The 17,129-nt window shown below is 46.9% G+C and overlaps 1 protein-coding gene across 2 annotated transcripts in view; it reads right to left on the bottom strand.

The window, feature by feature from the left end:
* Positions 1–17,129, bottom strand: part of LOC135553155 (START domain-containing protein 10-like) — a 41,053-nt gene continuing 23,924 nt past the window's right edge. The window contains exons 6-7 of one of the 2 annotated variants that reach the window (XM_064985305.1): positions 369–578; positions 1–237 (exon numbers count right to left, since the gene is read on the bottom strand). In XM_064985305.1, coding sequence (XP_064841377.1) covers positions 235–237; positions 369–578 — 213 coding nt within the window. In that variant the 3' untranslated portion in view covers positions 1–234. Of the gene's footprint in view, positions 579–17,129 lie in introns of both variants that reach the window. The other variant, XM_064985304.1, reaches the window with a different exon arrangement.

Genomic DNA, 17,129 nt, shown 5'->3' with positions numbered 1-17,129 from the left:
TGAAATATGAAAACCTTTGTAGGAATCTGTATTTAAGATTGAACTCTACATACATTCATACATCTGTAGTGTTGAGGAACAGAGAGCGGACCAGTGTGTGTGTTCAGGATTCTTTACAGAAGACAGCCAATGTGATCCAGAGACACATGTTATAATGAACAATAAGGGCAGTGATTCAGGACAAAGAGACTGACTGGAGAGGAAAAACAGAGTGTGTTATGTGTGTGTGTGATGTTACTATTGTAAAGTGGCTGTCACTATTGTAAAGTGGCTGTTCCACTGGATGTCAGAAGGTGAATTCACCAATTTGTAAGTCGCTCTGGATAAGAGCGTCTGCTAAATGACTTAAATGTAAATGTAAAATGTTAGTCGCTGTCTCTCTCCTCCCGCGTTTGCATCTCGCTGAGTGTACTCTCGTCAATGTTCTCCAGGCTGTCTGCGTGCTGGATGCTAAGCTCGGACACGGGGATTGTGGGAAGTGTAGTCTGCTCAGGGTAGAGCCAGGGCTTAAAGCCTGGGTTGTGTCTCTGCTTCCACTCTCCATACTTTAGACACGCCTTACTGATCTTCTTCATCGCCTGCACACACAGACAGAGAGAGATCTGCATTTAGACATGGTTAAAAAGGAACACAAGCAGCAGAGAGCAGATGTGTTGTCTGCTGTACCATGTAGTAACCTAGTGAGAGAGGGGTCTGCTGTACCATGTAGTAACCTAGTGAGAGAGAGAGAGAGTGGTGTCTGCTGTACCATGTAGTAACCTAGTGAGAGAGAGAGAGGTGTCTGCTGTACCATGTAGTAACCTAGAGAGAGAGAGGGGTCTGCTGTACCATGAGTAACCTTGAGAGAGAGGTGTCTGCTGTACCATGTAGTAACCTAGAGAGAGAGGTGTCTGCTGTACCATGTAGTAACCTAGAGAGAGAGGTGTCTGCTGTACCATGAGTAACCTTGAGAGAAAGGTGTCTGCTGTACCATGTAGTAACCTAGAGAGAGAGGTGTCTGCTGTACCATGTAGTAACCTAGTAAGAGAGGTGTCTGCTGTACCATGTAATAACCTAGTGAGAGAGAGGTGTCTGCTGTACCATGTAGTAACCTTGTGAGAGAGAGGGGTCTGCTGTACCATGTAGTAACCTAGAGAGAGAGAGGTGTCTGCTGTACCATGTAGTAACCTAGAGAGAGAGAGAGAGAGAGAGGTGTCTGCTGTACCATGTAGTAACCTAGAGAGGGAGGGTTCTACTGTACCATGTAATAACCTAGAGAGAGACGTGTCTGCTGTACCATGTAGTAACCTAGAGAGAGAGGTGTCTGCTGTACCATGTAGTAACCTAGAGAGAGGTGTCTGCTGTACCATGTAGTAACCTAGTGAGAGAGGTGTCTGCTGTACCATGTAGTTACCTAGAGAGAGGTGTCTGCTGTACCATGTAGTAACCTAGTGAGAGAGGTGTCTGCTGAACCATGTAGTAACCGAGAGAGAGAGAGAGAGGTGTCTGCTGTAACATGTAGTAACCTAGAGAGAGAGGTGTCTGCTGTACCATGTAGTAACCTAGAGAGAGAGGTGTCTGCTGTACCATGTAGTAACCTAGAGAGAGAGGTGTCTGCTGTACCATGTAGTAGCCTAGTAAGAGAGATGTCTGCTGTACCATGTAGTAACCTGGAGAGAGAGGTGTCTGCTGTACCATGTAGTAACCTAGAGAGAGAGTGGTGTCTGCTGTACCATGTAGTAACCTAGAGAGAGAGGTGTCTGCTGAACCATGTAGTAACCTAGTAAGAGAGATGTCTGCTGTACCATGTAGTAACCTAGAGAGAGAAGTGTCTGCTGTACCATGTAGTAACCTAGAGAGAGAGGTGTCTGCTGTACCATGTAGTAGCCTAGTAAGAGAGATGTCTGCTGTACCATGTAGTAACCTAGAGAGAGAAGTGTCTGCTGTACCATGTAGTAACCTGGAGAGAGAGGTGTCTGCTGTACCATGTAGTAACCTAGAGAGAGAGTGGTGTCTGCTGTACCATGTAGTAACCTTGAGAGAGAGGGGTCTGCTGTACCATGTAGTAACCTAGAGAGAGAGAGAGAGAGAGAGAGAGAGAGAGGTGTCTGCTGTACCATGAGTAACCTTGAGAGAGAGGTGTCTGCTGTACCATGTAGTAACCTAGAGAGAGAGGTGTCTGCTGTACCATGTAGTAACCTAGAGAGAGAGGTGTCTGCTGTACCATGTAGTAACCTAGAGAGAGAGAGAGAGAGAGAGGTGTCTGCTGTACCATGAGTAACCTTGAGAGAGAGGTGTCTGCTGTACCATGTAGTAACCTAGTGAGAGAGGTGTCTGCTGTACCATGTAATAACCTAGTGAGAGAGGTGTCTGCTGTACCATGTAGTAACCTAGTGAGAGAGGTGTCTGCTGTACCATGTAGTAACCTAGTGAGAGAGGTGTCTGCTGTACCATGTAGTAACCTTGTGAGAGAGAGGGGTCTGCTGTACCATGTAGTAACCTTGTGAGAGAGAGGTGTCTGCTGTACCATGTAGTAACCTTGTGAGAGAGAGGTGTCTGCTGTACCATGTAGTAACCTTGTGAGAGAGAGGTGTCTGCTGTACCATGTAGTAACCTAGTGAGAGAGGTGTCTGCTGAACCATGTAGTAACCGAGAGAGAGAGAGAGAGAGGTGTCTGCTGTAACATGTAGTAACCTAGAGAGAGAGGTGTCTGCTGTACCATGTAGTAACCTAGAGAGAGAGGTGTCTGCAGTACCATGTAGTAACCTAGTGAGAGAGGTGTCTGCTGTACCATGTAGTAACCTAGAGAGAGAGGTGTCTGCTGAACCATGTAGTAACCTAGTAAGAGAGATGTCTGCTGTACCATGTAGTAACCTAGAGAGAGAGGTGTCTGCTGTACCATGTAGTAACCTAGAGAGAGAGGTGTCTGCTGTACCATGTAGTAGCCTAGTAAGAGAGATGTCTGCTGTACCATGCAGTAACCTAGTGAGAGAGGTGTCCGCTGTAACATGTAGTAACCTAGAGAGAGAGGTGTCTGCAGTACCATGTAGTAACCTAGAGAGGTGTCTGATATACCATGTAGTAACCTAGTAAGAGAGATGTCTGCTGTACCATGTAGTAACCTAGAGAGAGAGGTGTCTGCTGTACCATGTAGTAACCTAGTGAGAGAGGTGTCTGCTGTACCATGTAGTAACCTAGTGAGAGAGATGTCTGCTGTACCATGTAGTAACCTAGAGAGAGAGGTGTCGGCTGTACCATGTAGTAACCTAGTGAGAGGTGTCTGCTGTACCATATAGTAACCTAGTGAGAGGTGTCTGCTGTACCATATAGTAACCTAGAGAGAGATGCGTCTGCTGTACCATGTAGTAACCTAGTGAGAGAGACGGGTCTGCTGTACCATGTAGTAACCTAGAGAGAGAGAGAGAGAGGGGTCTGCTGTACCATATAGTAACCCAGAGAGAGAGAGATGTCTACTGAACCATGTAGTAACCTGGAGAGAGAGAGGGGTCTGCTGTACCATGTAGTAACCTAGAGAGAGAGAGAGGTGTCTGCTGTACCATATAGTAACCCAGAGAGAGAGGTGTCTGCTGTACCATGTAGTAACCTAGAGAGAGAGAGAGGTGTCTGCTGTACCATATAGTAACCTAGAGAGAGAGAGGTGTCTGCTGTACCATATAGTAACCCAGAGAGAGAGGTGTCTGCTGTACCATGTAGTAACCTAGTGAGAGAAGTGTCTGCTGTACCATGTAGTAACCTAGTGAGAGAGATGTCTGCTGTACCATGTAGTAACCTAGTGAGAGAGGCGTCTGCTGTACCATGTAGTAACCTGGAGAGAGAGAGGTGTCTGCAGTACCATGTAGTAACCTAGAGAGAGAGGTGTCTGCAGTACCATGTAGTAACCTGGAGAGAGAGATGGGTCTACTGTATCATGTAGTAGCCTAGTGAGAGAGAGGTGTCTGCTGTACCATGTAGTAACCTAGAGAGAGAGAGGTGTCTGCTGTACCATGTAGTAACCTGGAGAGAGAGAGAGGTGTCTGCAGTACCATGTAGTAACCTGGAGAGAGATGGGTCTACTGTATCATGTAGTAGCCTAGTGAGAGAGAGGTGTCTGCTGTACCATGTAGTAACCTAGAGAGAGAGGCGTCTGCTGTACCATGTAGTAACCTAGAGAGAGAGAGAGAGGTGTCTGCTGTACCATATAGTAACCTAGAGAGAGAGAGGGGTGTCTGCTGTACCATATAGTAACCCAGAGAGAGAGGTGTCTGCTGTACCATGTAGTAACCTAGAGAGAGAGGTGTCTGCTGTACCATGTAGTAACCTAGTGAGAGAGGTGTCTGCTGTACCATGTAGTAACCTAGTGAGAGAGAGGTGTCTGCTGTACCATGTAGTAACCTAGTGAGAGAGAGGTGTCTGCTGTACCATGTAGTAACCTAGAGAGAGAGAGAGATGTCTACTGTACCATGTAGTAACCTAGAGAGAGAGGCGTCTGCTGTACCATGTAGTAACCTGGAGAGAGAGAGAGGTGTCTGCAGTACCATGTAGTAACCTGGAGAGAGAGATGGGTCTACTGTATCATGTAGTAACCTAGAGAGAGAGGCGTCTGCTGTAGCATGTAGTAACCTAGAGAGAGAGAGAGAGGTGTCTGCTGTACCATGTAGTAACCTAGAGAGAGAGGCGTCTGCTGTACCATATAGTAACCTAGAGAGAGAGAGGGGTGTCTGCTGTACCATATAGTAACCCAGAGAGAGAGGTGTCTGCTGTACCATGTAGTAACCTAGAGAGAGAGGTGTCTGCTGTACCATGTAGTAACCTAGTGAGAGAGGTGTCTGCTGTACCATGTAGTAACCTAGAGAGAGAGGTGTCTGCTGTACCATGTAGTAACCTAGAGAGAGAGGTGTCTGCTGTACCATGTAGTAACCTAGAGAGAGAGGTGTCTGCTGTACCATGTAGCAACCTAGAGAGAGAGGTGTCTGCTGTACCATGTAGTAACCTAGTGAGAGAGGTGTCTGCTGTACCATGTAGTAACCTGGAGAGAGAGAGAGGTGTCTGCAGTACCATGTAGTAACCTGGAGAGAGAGAGAGGTGTCTGCAGTACCATGTAGTAACCTGGAGAGAGAGAGGTGTCTGCAGTACCATGTAGTAACCTGGAGAGAGAGATGGGTCTACTGAATCATGTAGTAGCCTAGTGAGAGAGAGGTGTCTGCTGTACCATGTAGTAACCTAGAGAGAGAGGCGTCTGCTGTACCATATAGTAACCTAGAGAGAGAGAGGGGTGTCTGCTGTACCATATAGTAACCCAGAGAGAGAGGTGTCTGCTGTACCATGTAGTAACCTAGAGAGAGAGGTGTCTGCTGTACCATGTAGTAACCTAGAGAGGGAAAGGTGTCTGCTGTACCATGTAGTAACCTAGAGAGAGAGGTGTCTGCTGTACCATGTAGTAACCTAGAGAGAGAGAGATGTCTACTGTACCATGTAGTAACCTAGAGAGAGAGAGAGAGGTGTCTGCTGTACCATGTAGTAACCTAGAGAGAGAGGTGTATGCTGTACCATGTAGTAACCTAGAGAGAGAGATGTCTACTGTACCATGTAGTAACCTAGAGAGGTGTCTGCTGTACCATGTAGTAACCTAGTGAGAGAGAGAGAGAGGCATCTGCTGTAACATGTAGTAACCTAGAGAGAGAGAGAGGTGTCTGCTGTACCATGTAGTAACCTAGAGAGAGAGAGGTGTCTGCTGTACCATGTAGTAACCTAGTGAGAGAGGTGTCTGCTGTACCATGTAGTAACCTAGAGAGAGAGGTGTCTGCTGTACCATGTAGTAACCTAGTGAGAGAGGTGTCTGCTGTACCATGTAGTAACCTAGAGAGAGAGAGAAGTGTCTGCTGTACCATATAGTAACCTAGAGAGAGAGAGAGGTGTCTGCTGTACCATGTAGTAACCTAGAGAGAGAGAGAAGTGTCTGCTGTACCATATAGTAACCTAGAGAGAGAGGTGTCTGCTGTACCATGTAGTAACCTAGTGAGAGAGATGTCTGCTGTACCATGTAGTAACCTAGAGAGAGAGAGAGTGTCTGCTGTACCATGTAGTAACCTAGTGAGAGAGGTGTCTGCTGTACCATGTAGTAACCTAGTGAGAGAGGTGTCTACTGTACCATGTAGTAACCTAGAGAGAGGTGTCTGCTGTACCATGTAGTAACCTAGTGAGAGAGGTGTCTACTGTACCATGTAGTAACCTAGAGAGAGGTGTCTACTGTACCATGTAGTAACCTGGAGAGAGAGGTGTCTGCTGTACCATGTAGTAACCTAGAGAGAGAGGCGTCTGCTGTACCATGTCGTAACCTAATGAGAGAGGTGTCTACTGTACCATGTAGTAACCTAGAGAGAGGCGTCTGCTGTACTATGTAGTAACCTAGTGAGAGAGAGAAGTGTCTGCTGTACCATGTAGTAACCTAGTGAGAGGGTGTCTGCTGTACCATATAGTAACCTAGAGAGAGAGGTGTCTGCTGTACCATGTAGTAACCTAGAGAGAGGTGTCTGCTGTACCATGTAGTAACCTAGTGAGAGAGGCGTCTGCTGTACCATGTAGTAACCTGGAGAGAGAGGTGTCTGCTGTACCATGTAGTAACCTGGAGAGAGAGCGTCTGCTGTAACATGTAGTAACCTAGAGAGAGAGATGTCTACTGTACCATGTAGTAACCTGGAGAGAGAGAGGTGTCTGCTGTACCATGTAGTAACCTGGAGAGAGAGGTGTCTGCTGTACCATATAGTAACCTGGAGAGAGAGGTGTCTGCTGTACCATGTAGTAACCTAGAGAGAGAGAGATAGGTGTCTGCTGTACCATGTAGTAACCTAGAGAGAGAGGTGTCTGCTGTACCATGTAGTAACCTAGAGAGAGAGGTGTCTGCTGTACCATGTAGTAACCTAGAGAGGGAAAGGTGTCTGCTGTACCATGTAGTAACCTAGAGAGAGAGGTGTCTGCTGTACCATGTAGTAACCTAGAGAGAGAGAGATGTCTACTGTACCATGTAGTAACCTAGAGAGAGAGAGAGGTGTCTGCTGTACCATGTAGTAACCTAGAGAGAGAGTGTATGCTGTACCATGTAGTAACCTAGAGAGAGAGATGTCTACTGTACCATGTAGTAACCTAGAGAGGTGTCTGCTGTACCATGTAGTAACCTAGTGAGAGAGAGAGAGGCATCTGCTGTAACATGTAGTAACCTAGAGAGAGAGAGGGTGTCTGCTGTACCATGTAGTAACCTAGAGAGAGAGAGGTGTCTGCTGTACCATGTAGTAACCTAGTGAGAGAGGTGTCTGCTGTACCATGTAGTAACCTAGAGAGAGAGGTGTCTGCTGTACCATGTAGTAACCTAGTGAGAGAGGTGTCTGCTGTACCATGTAGTAACCTAGAGAGAGAGAGAAGTGTCTGCTGTACCATATAGTAACCTAGAGAGAGAGAGAGAGTGTCTGCTGTACCATGTAGTAACCTAGAGAGAGAGAGAAGTGTCTGCTGTACCATATAGTAACCTAGAGAGAGAGGTGTCTGCTGTACCATGTAGTAACCTAGTGAGAGAGATGTCTGCTGTACCATGTAGTAACCTAGAGAGAGAGAGGTGTCTGCTGTACCATGTAGTAACCTAGTGAGAGAGGTGTCTGCTGTACCATGTAGTAACCTAGTGAGAGAGGTGTCTACTGTACCATGTAGTAACCTAGAGAGAGTGTCTGCTGTACCATGTAGTAACCTAGTGAGAGAGGTGTCTACTGTACCATGTAGTAACCTAGAGAGAGGTGTCTACTGTACCATGTAGTAACCTGGAGAGAGGTGTCTGCTGTACCATGTAGTAACCTAGAGAGAGAGGCGTCTGCTGTACCATGTCGTAACCTAATGAGAGAGGTGTCTACTGTACCATGTAGTAACCTAGAGAGAGAGGCGTCTGCTGTACTATGTAGTAACCTAGTGAGAGAGAGAAGTGTCTGCTGTACCATGTAGTAACCTAGTGAGAGAGGTGTCTGCTGTACCATATAGTAACCTAGAGAGAGAGGTGTCTGCTGTACCATGTAGTAACCTAGAGAGAGAGGTGTCTGCTGTACCATGTAGTAACCTAGTGAGAGAGGCGTCTGCTGTACCATGTAGTAACCTGGAGAGAGAGGTGTCTGCTGTACCATGTAGTAACCTGGAGAGAGAGGCGTCTGCTGTAACATGTAGTAACCTAGAGAGAGAGATGTCTACTGTACCATGTAGTAACCTGGAGAGAGAGAGGTGTCTGCTGTACCATGTAGTAACCTGGAGAGAGAGGTGTCTGCTGTACCATATAGTAACCTGGAGAGAGAGGTGTCTGCTGTACCATGTAGTAACCTAGAGAGAGAGAGATAGGTGTCTGCTGTACCATGTAGTAACCTAGAGAGAGAGGTGTCTGCTGTACCATATAGTAACCTAGAGAGAGAGGTGTCTGCTGTACCATGTAGTAACCTAGAGAGAGAGAGGGGTCTGCTGTACCATGTAGTAACCTGGAGAGAGAGGCGTCTGCTGTAACATGTAGTAACCTAGAGAGAGATGTCTACTGTACCATGTAGTAACCTGGAGAGAGAGTGTCTGCTGTACCATGTAGTAACCTGGAGAGAGAGGTGTCTGCTGTACCATGTAGTAACCTAGTGAGAGAGGGTGTCTGCTGTACCATGTAGTAACCTAGTGAGAGAGGTGTCTGCTGTACCATGTAGTAACCTAGTGAGAGAGAGGTGTCTGCTGTACCATGTAGTAACCTAGTGAGAGAGAGATGTCTGCTGTACCATGTAGCAACCTAGAGAGAGAGGCGTCTGCTGTACCATGTAGTAACCTAGTGAGAGAGGCGTCTGCTGTACCATAACCTGGAGTAACCTGTACCATGTAGAACCTAGTGAGAGAGGCGTCTGCTGTACCATGTAGTAACCTAGAGAGAGAGGCGTCTGCTGTACCATGTAGTAACCTAGTGAGAGAGGTGTCTACTGTACCATGTAGTAACCTAGAGAGAGAGGTGTCTGCTGTACCATGTAGTAACCTAGTGAGAGAGAGAAGTGTCTGCTGTACCATGTAGTAACCTAGTGAGAGAGGTGTCTGCTGTACCATATAGTAACCTAGAGAGAGAGAGGTGTCTGCTGTACCATGTAGTAACCTAGAGAGAGAGGTGTCTGCTGTACCATGTAGTAACCTAGTGAGAGAGGCGTCTGCTGTACCATGTAGTAACCTGGAGAGAGAGGTGTCTGCTGTACCATGTAGTAACCTAGAGAGAGAGGCGTCTGCTGTACCATGTAGTAACCTAGTGAGAGAGGTGTCTACTGTACCATGTAGTAACCTAGAGAGAGGTGTCTGCTGTACCATGTAGTAACCTAGTGAGAGAGGTGTCTACTGTACCATGTAGTAACCTAGAGAGAGGTGTCTACTGTACCATGTAGTAAACTAGAGAGAGGTGTCTGCTGTACCATGTAGTAACCTAGTGAGAGAGGTGTCTACTGTACCATGTAGTAACCTAGAGAGAGGTGTCTGCTGTACCATGTAGTAACCTAGTGAGAGAGGTGTCTACTGTACCATGTAGTAACCTAGAGAGAGGTGTCTACTGTACCATGTAGTAACCTGGAGAGAGAGGTGTCTGCTGTACCATGTAGTAACCTAGAGAGAGAGGCGTCTGCTGTACCATGTCGTAACCTAATGAGAGAGGTGTCTACTGTACCATGTAGTAACCTAGAGAGAGAGGCGTCTGCTGTACCATGTAGTAACCTAGTGAGAGAGAGAAGTGTCTGCTGTACCATGTAGTAACCTAGTGAGTGAGGTGTCTGCTGTACCATATAGTAACCTAGAGAGAGGTGTCTGCTGTACCATGTAGTAACCTAGAGAGAGAGGTGTCTGCTGTACCATGTAGTAACCTAGTGAGAGAGGCGTCTGCTGTACCATGTAGTAACCTGGAGAGAGAGGTGTCTGCTGTACCATGTAGTAACCTGGAGAGAGAGGCGTCTGCTGTAACATGTAGTAACCTAGAGAGAGAGATGTCTACTGTACCATGTAGTAACCTGGAGAGAGAGGTGTCTGCTGTACCATGTAGTAACCTGGAGAGAGAGGTGTCTGCTGTACCATATAGTAACCTAGAGAGAGAGGTGTCTGCTGTACCATGTAGTAACCTAGAGAGAGAGATAGGTGTCTGCTGTACCATGTAGTAACCTAGAGAGAGAGGTGTCTGCTGTACCATATAGTAACCTAGAGAGAGAGAGGTGTCTGCTGTACCATGTAGTAACCTAGAGAGAGAGGGGGGTCTGCTGTACCATGTAGTAACCTGGAGAGAGAGGCGTCTGCTGTAACATGTAGTAACCTAGAGAGAGATGTCTACTGTACCATGTAGTAACCTGGAGAGAGAGGTGTCTGCTGTACCATGTAGTAACCTGGAGAGAGAGGTGTCTGCTGTACCATGTAGTAACCTAGTGAGAGAGAGGTGTCTGCTGTACCATGTAGTAACCTAGTGAGAGAGAGGTGTCTGCTGTACCATGTAGTAACCTAGTGAGAGAGAGGTGTCTGCTGTACCATGTAGTAACCTAGTGAGAGAGAGATGTCTGCTGTACCATGTAGCAACCTAGAGAGAGAGGCGTCTGCTGTACCATGTAGTAACCTAGTGAGAGAGGCGTCTGCTGTACCATGTAGTAACCTGGAGAGAGAGGTGTCTGCTGTACCATGTAGTAACCTAGTGAGAGAGGCGTCTGCTGTACCATGTAGTAACCTAGAGAGAGAGGCGTCTGCTGTACCATGTAGTAACCTAGTGAGAGAGGTGTCTACTGTACCATGTAGTAACCTAGAGAGAGAGGCGTCTGCTGTACCATGTAGTAACCTAGTGAGAGAGAGAAGTGTCTGCTGTACCATGTAGTAACCTAGTGAGAGAGGTGTCTGCTGTACCATATAGTAACCTAGAGAGAGAGAGGTGTCTGCTGTACCATGTAGTAACCTAGAGAGAGAGGTGTCTGCTGTACCATGTAGTAACCTAGTGAGAGAGGCGTCTGCTGTACCATGTAGTAATCTGGAGAGAGAGGTGTCTGCTGTACCATGTAGTAACCTAGAGAGAGAGGCGTCTGCTGTACCATGTAGTAACCTAGTGAGAGAGAGAAGTGTCTGCTGTACCATGTAGTAACCTAGTGAGTGAGGTGTCTGCTGTACCATATAGTAACCTAGAGAGAGAGAGGTGTCTGCTGTACCATGTAGTAACCTGGAGAGAGAGGTGTCTGCTGTACCATGTAGTAACCTGGAGAGAGAGGTGTCTGCTGTACCATATAGTAACCTAGAGAGAGAGGTGTCTGCTGTACCATGTAGTAACCTAGTGAGAGAGGTGTCTGCTGTACCATGTAGTAACCTAGAGAGAGAGGTGTCTGCTGTACCATGTAGTAACCTAGAGAGAGAGGTGTCTGCTGTACCATGTAGTAACCTAGAGAGAGAGGTGTCTGCTGTACCATGTAGTAACCTAGAGAGAGAGGTGTCTGCTGTACCATGTAGTAACCTAGAGAGAGAGGTGTCTGCTGTACCATGTAGTAACCTAGAGAGAGAGAGATGTCTACTGTACCATGTAGTAACCTAGAGAGAGAGAGTGTCTGCTGTACCATGTAGTAACCTAGAGAGAGAGTGTATGCTGTACCATGTAGTAACCTAGAGAGAGAGATGTCTACTGTACCATGTAGTAACCTAGAGAGGTGTCTGCTGTACCATGTAGTAACCTAGTGAGAGAGAGAGAGATCTGCTGTAACATGTAGTAACCTAGAGAGAGAGAGGGTGTCTGCTGTACCATGTAGTAACCTAGAGAGAGAGAGGTGTCTGCTGTACCATGTAGTAACCTAGTGAGAGAGGTGTCTGCTGTACCATGTAGTAACCTAGAGAGAGAGGTGTCTGCTGTACCATGTAGTAACCTAGTGAGAGAGGTGTCTGCTGTACCATGTAGTAACCTAGAGAGAGAGAGAAGTGTCTGCTGTACCATATAGTAACCTAGAGAGAGAGAGAGAGGTGTCTGCTGTACCATGTAGTAACCTAGAGAGAGAGAGAAGTGTCTGCTGTACCATATAGTAACCTAGAGAGAGAGGTGTCTGCTGTACCATGTAGTAACCTAGTGAGAGAGATGTCTGCTGTACCATGTAGTAACCTAGAGAGAGAGAGAGGTGTCTGCTGTACCATGTAGTAACCTAGTGAGAGAGGTGTCTGCTGTACCATGTAGTAACCTAGTGAGAGAGGTGTCTACTGTACCATGTAGTAACCTAGAGAGAGGTGTCTGCTGTACCATGTAGTAACCTAGTGAGAGAGGTGTCTACTGTACCATGTAGTAACCTAGAGAGAGGTGTCAACTGTACCATGTAGTAACCTGGAGAGAGAGGTGTCTGCTGTACCATGTAGTAACCTAGAGAGAGAGGCGTCTGCTGTACCATGTCGTAACCTAATGAGAGAGGTGTCTACTGTACCATGTAGTAACCTAGAGAGAGAGGCGTCTGCTGTACTATGTAGTAACCTAGTGAGAGAGAGAAGTGTCTGCTGTACCATGTAGTAACCTAGTGAGAGAGGTGTCTGCTGTACCATATAGTAACCTAGAGAGAGAGGTGTCTGCTGTACCATGTAGTAACCTAGAGAGAGAGGTGTCTGCTGTACCATGTAGTAACCTAGTGAGAGAGGCGTCTGCTGTAACATGTAGTAACCTAGAGAGAGAGATGTCTACTGTACCATGTAGTAACCTGGAGAGAGAGAGGTGTCTGCTGTACCATGTAGTAACCTGGAGAGAGAGGTGTCTGCTGTACCATATAGTAACCTAGAGAGAGAGGTGTCTGCTGTACCATGTAGTAACCTGGAGAGAGAGGTGTCTGCTGTACCATGTAGTAACCTGGAGAGAGAGGTGTCTGCTGTACCATATAGTAACCTAGAGAGAGAGGTGTCTGCTGTACCATGTAGTAACCTAGTGAGAGAGGTGTCTGCTGTACCATGTAGTAACCTAGAGAGAGAGGTGTCTGCTGTACCATGTAGTAACCTAGAGAGAGAGTGTCTGCTGTATCATGTAGTAACCTAGAGAGAGAGGTGTCTGCTGTACCATGTAGTAACCTAGAGAGAGAGGTGTCTGCTGTACCATGTAGTAACCTAGAGAGAGAGGTGTCTGCTGTACCATGTAGTAACCTAGAGAGGGAAAGGTGTCTGCTGTACCATGTAGTAACCTAGAGAGAGAGGTGTCTGCTGTACCATGTAGTAACCTAGAGAGAGAGAGATGTCTACTGTACCATGTAGTAACCTAGAGAGAGAGAGAGGTGTCTGCTGTACCATGTAGTAACCTAGAGAGAGAGGTGTATGCTGTACCATGTAGTAACCTAGAGAGAGAGATGTCTACTGTACCATGTAGTAACCTAGAGAGGTGTCTGCTGTACCATGTAGTAACCTAGTGAGAGAGAGAGAGAGGCATCTGCTGTAACATGTAGTAACCTAGAGAGAGAGAGAGGTGTCTGCTGTACCATGTAGTAACCTAGAGAGAGAGAGAGGTGTCTGCTGTACCATGTAGTAACCTAGTGAGAGAGGTGTCTGCTGTACCATGTAGTAACCTAGAGAGAGAGGTGTCTGCTGTACCATGTAGTAACCTAGTGAGAGAGGTGTCTGCTGTACCATGTAGTAACCTAGAGAGAGAGAGAAGTGTCTGCTGTACCATATAGTAACCTAGAGAGAGAGAGAGAGGTGTCTGCTGTACCATGTAGTAACCTAGAGAGAGAGAGAAGTGTCTGCTGTACCATATAGTAACCTAGAGAGAGAGGTGTCTGCTGTACCATGTAGTAACCTAGTGAGAGAGATGTCTGCTGTACCATGTAGTAACCTAGAGAGAGAGAGAGGTGTCTGCTGTACCATGTAGTAACCTAGTGAGAGAGGTGTCTGCTGTACCATGTAGTAACCTAGTGAGAGAGGTGTCTACTGTACCATGTAGTAACCTAGAGAGAGGTGTCTGCTGTACCATGTAGTAACCTAGTGAGAGAGGTGTCTACTGTACCATGTAGTAACCTAGAGAGAGGTGTCAACTGTACCATGTAGTAACCTGGAGAGAGAGGTGTCTGCTGTACCATGTAGTAACCTAGAGAGAGAGGCGTCTGCTGTACCATGTCGTAACCTAATGAGAGAGGTGTCTACTGTACCATGTAGTAACCTAGAGAGAGAGGCGTCTGCTGTACTATGTAGTAACCTAGTGAGAGAGAGAAGTGTCTGCTGTACCATGTAGTAACCTAGTGAGAGAGGTGTCTGCTGTACCATATAGTAACCTAGAGAGAGAGGTGTCTGCTGTACCATGTAGTAACCTAGAGAGAGAGGTGTCTGCTGTACCATGTAGTAACCTAGTGAGAGAGGTGTCTGCTGTACCATGTAGTAACCTGGAGAGAGAGGCGTCTGCTGTAACATGTAGTAACCTAGAGAGAGAGATGTCTACTGTACCATGTAGTAACCTGGAGAGAGAGAGGTGTCTGCTGTACCATGTAGTAACCTGGAGAGAGAGGTGTCTGCTGTACCATATAGTAACCTAGAGAGAGAGGTGTCTGCTGTACCATGTAGTAACCTAGAGAGAGAGAGATAGGTGTCTGCTGTACCATGTAGTAACCTAGAGAGAGAGGTGTCTGCTGTACCATATAGTAACCTAGAGAGAGAGAGGTGTCTGCTGTACCATGTAGTAACCTAGAGAGAGAGAGGGGTCTGCTGTACCATGTAGTAACCTGGAGAGAGAGGCGTCTGCTGTAACATGTAGTAACCTAGAGAGAGAGATGTCTACTGTACCATGTAGTAACCTGGAGAGAGAGGTGTCTGCTGTACCATGTAGTAACCTGGAGAGAGAGGTGTCTGCTGTACCATGTAGTAACCTAGTGAGAGAGAGGTGTCTGCTGTACCATGTAGTAACCTAGTGAGAGAGAGGTGTCTGCTGTACCATGTAGTAACCTAGTGAGAGAGAGGTGTCTGCTGTACCATGTAGTAACCTAGTGAGAGAGAGATGTCTGCTGTACCATGTAGCAACCTAGAGAGAGAGGCGTCTGCTGTACCATGTAGTAACCTAGTGAGAGAGGCGTCTGCTGTACCATGTAGTAACCTGGAGAGAGAGGTGTCTGCTGTACCATGTAGTAACCTAGTGAGAGAGGCGTCTGCTGTACCATGTAGTAACCTAGAGAGAGAGGCGTCTGCTGTACCATGTAGTAACCTAGTGAGAGAGGTGTCTACTGTACCATGTAGTAACCTAGAGAGAGAGGCGTCTGCTGTACCATGTAGTAACCTAGTGAGAGAGAGAAGTGTCTGCTGTACCATGTAGTAACCTAGTGAGAGAGGTGTCTGCTGTACCATATAGTAACCTAGAGAGGGAGAGGTGTCTGCTGTACCATGTAGTAACCTAGAGAGAGAGGTGTCTGCTGTACCATGTAGTAACCTAGTGAGAGAGGCGTCTGCTGTACCATGTAGTAACCTGGAGAGAGAGGTGTCTGCTGTACCATGTAGTAACCTAGAGAGAGAGGCGTCTGCTGTACCATGTAGTAACCTAGTGAGAGAGGTGTCTACTGTACCATGTAGTAACCTAGAGAGAGGTGTCTGCTGTACCATGTAGTAACCTAGTGAGAGGTGTCTACTGTACCATGTAGTAACCTAGAGAGAGGTGTCTACTGTACCATGTAGTAACCTAGAGAGAGGTGTCTGCTGTACCATGTAGTAACCTAGTGAGAGAGGTGTCTACTGTACCATGTAGTAACCTAGAGAGAGGTGTCTGCTGTACCATGTAGTAACCTAGTGAGAGAGGTGTCTACTGTACCATGTAGTAACCTAGAGAGAGGTGTCTACTGTACCATGTAGTAACCTGGAGAGAGAGGTGTCTGCTGTACCATGTAGTAACCTAGAGAGAGAGGCGTCTGCTGTACCATGTCGTAACCTGGAGAGAGAGGTGTCTGCTGTACCATGTAGTAACCTGGAGAGAGAGGCGTCTGCTGTAACATGTAGTAACCTAGAGAGAGAGATGTCTACTGTACCATGTAGTAACCTGGAGAGAGAGAGGTGTCTGCTGTACCATGTAGTATCCTGGAGAGAGAGGTGTCTGCTGTACCATATAGTAACCTAGAGAGAGAGGTGTCTGCTGTACCATGTAGTAACCTAGAGAGAGAGAGATAGGTGTCTGCTGTACCATGTAGTAACCTAGAGAGAGAGGTGTCTGCTGTACCATATAGTAACCTAGAGAGAGAGAGGTGTCTGCTGTACCATGTAGTAACCTAGAGAGAGAGGGGGGTCTGCTGTACCATGTAGTAACCTGGAGAGAGAGGCGTCTGCTGTAACATGTAGTAACCTAGAGAGAGAGATGTCTACTGTACCATGTAGTAACCTGGAGAGAGAGGTGTCTGCTGTACCATGTAGTAACCTGGAGAGAGAGGTGTCTGCTGTACCATGTAGTAACCTAGTGAGAGAGAGGTGTCTGCTGTACCATGTAGTAACCTAGTGAGAGAGAGGTGTCTGCTGTACCATGTAGTAACCTAGTGAGAGAGAGGTGTCTGCTGTACCATGTAGTAACCTAGTGAGAGAGAGGTGTCTGCTGTACCATGTAGTAACCTAGTGAGAGAGAGATGTCTGCTGTACCATGTAGCAACCTAGAGAGAGAGGCGTCTGCTGTACCATGTAGTAACCTAGTGAGAGAGGCGTCTGCTGTACCATGTAGTAACCTGGAGAGAGAGGTGTCTGCTGTACCATGTAGTAACCTAGTGAGAGAGGCGTCTGCTGTACCATGTAGTAACCTAGAGAGAGAGGCGTCTGCTGTACCATGTAGTAACCTAGTGAGAGAGGTGTCTACTGTACCATGTAGTAACCTAGAGAGAGAGCGTCTGCTGTACCATGTAGTAACTTAGTGAGAGAGAGAAGTGTCTGCTGTACCATGTAGTAACCTAGTGAGAGAGGTGTCTGCTGTACCATATAGTAACCTAGAGAGAGAGGTGTCTGCTGTACCATGTAGTAACCTAGAGAGAGAGTGTCTGCTGTACCATGTAGTAACCTAGTGAGAGAGGCGTCTGCTGTACCATGTAGTAATCTGGAGAGAGAGGTGTCTGCTGTACCATGTAGTAACCTAGAGAGAGAGGCGTCTGCTGTACCATGTAGTAACCTAGTGAGAGAGAGAAGTGTCTGCTGTACCATGTAGTAAC

Source organism: Oncorhynchus masou, chromosome 13, assembly GCF_036934945.1.
Source record: "Oncorhynchus masou masou isolate Uvic2021 chromosome 13, UVic_Omas_1.1, whole genome shotgun sequence".
NCBI lineage: Eukaryota > Metazoa > Chordata > Actinopteri > Salmoniformes > Salmonidae > Oncorhynchus > Oncorhynchus masou.
The sequence above is the reverse complement of the archived record's forward strand: the minus strand, read 5'-3'. Positions and strand labels throughout refer to the sequence as shown.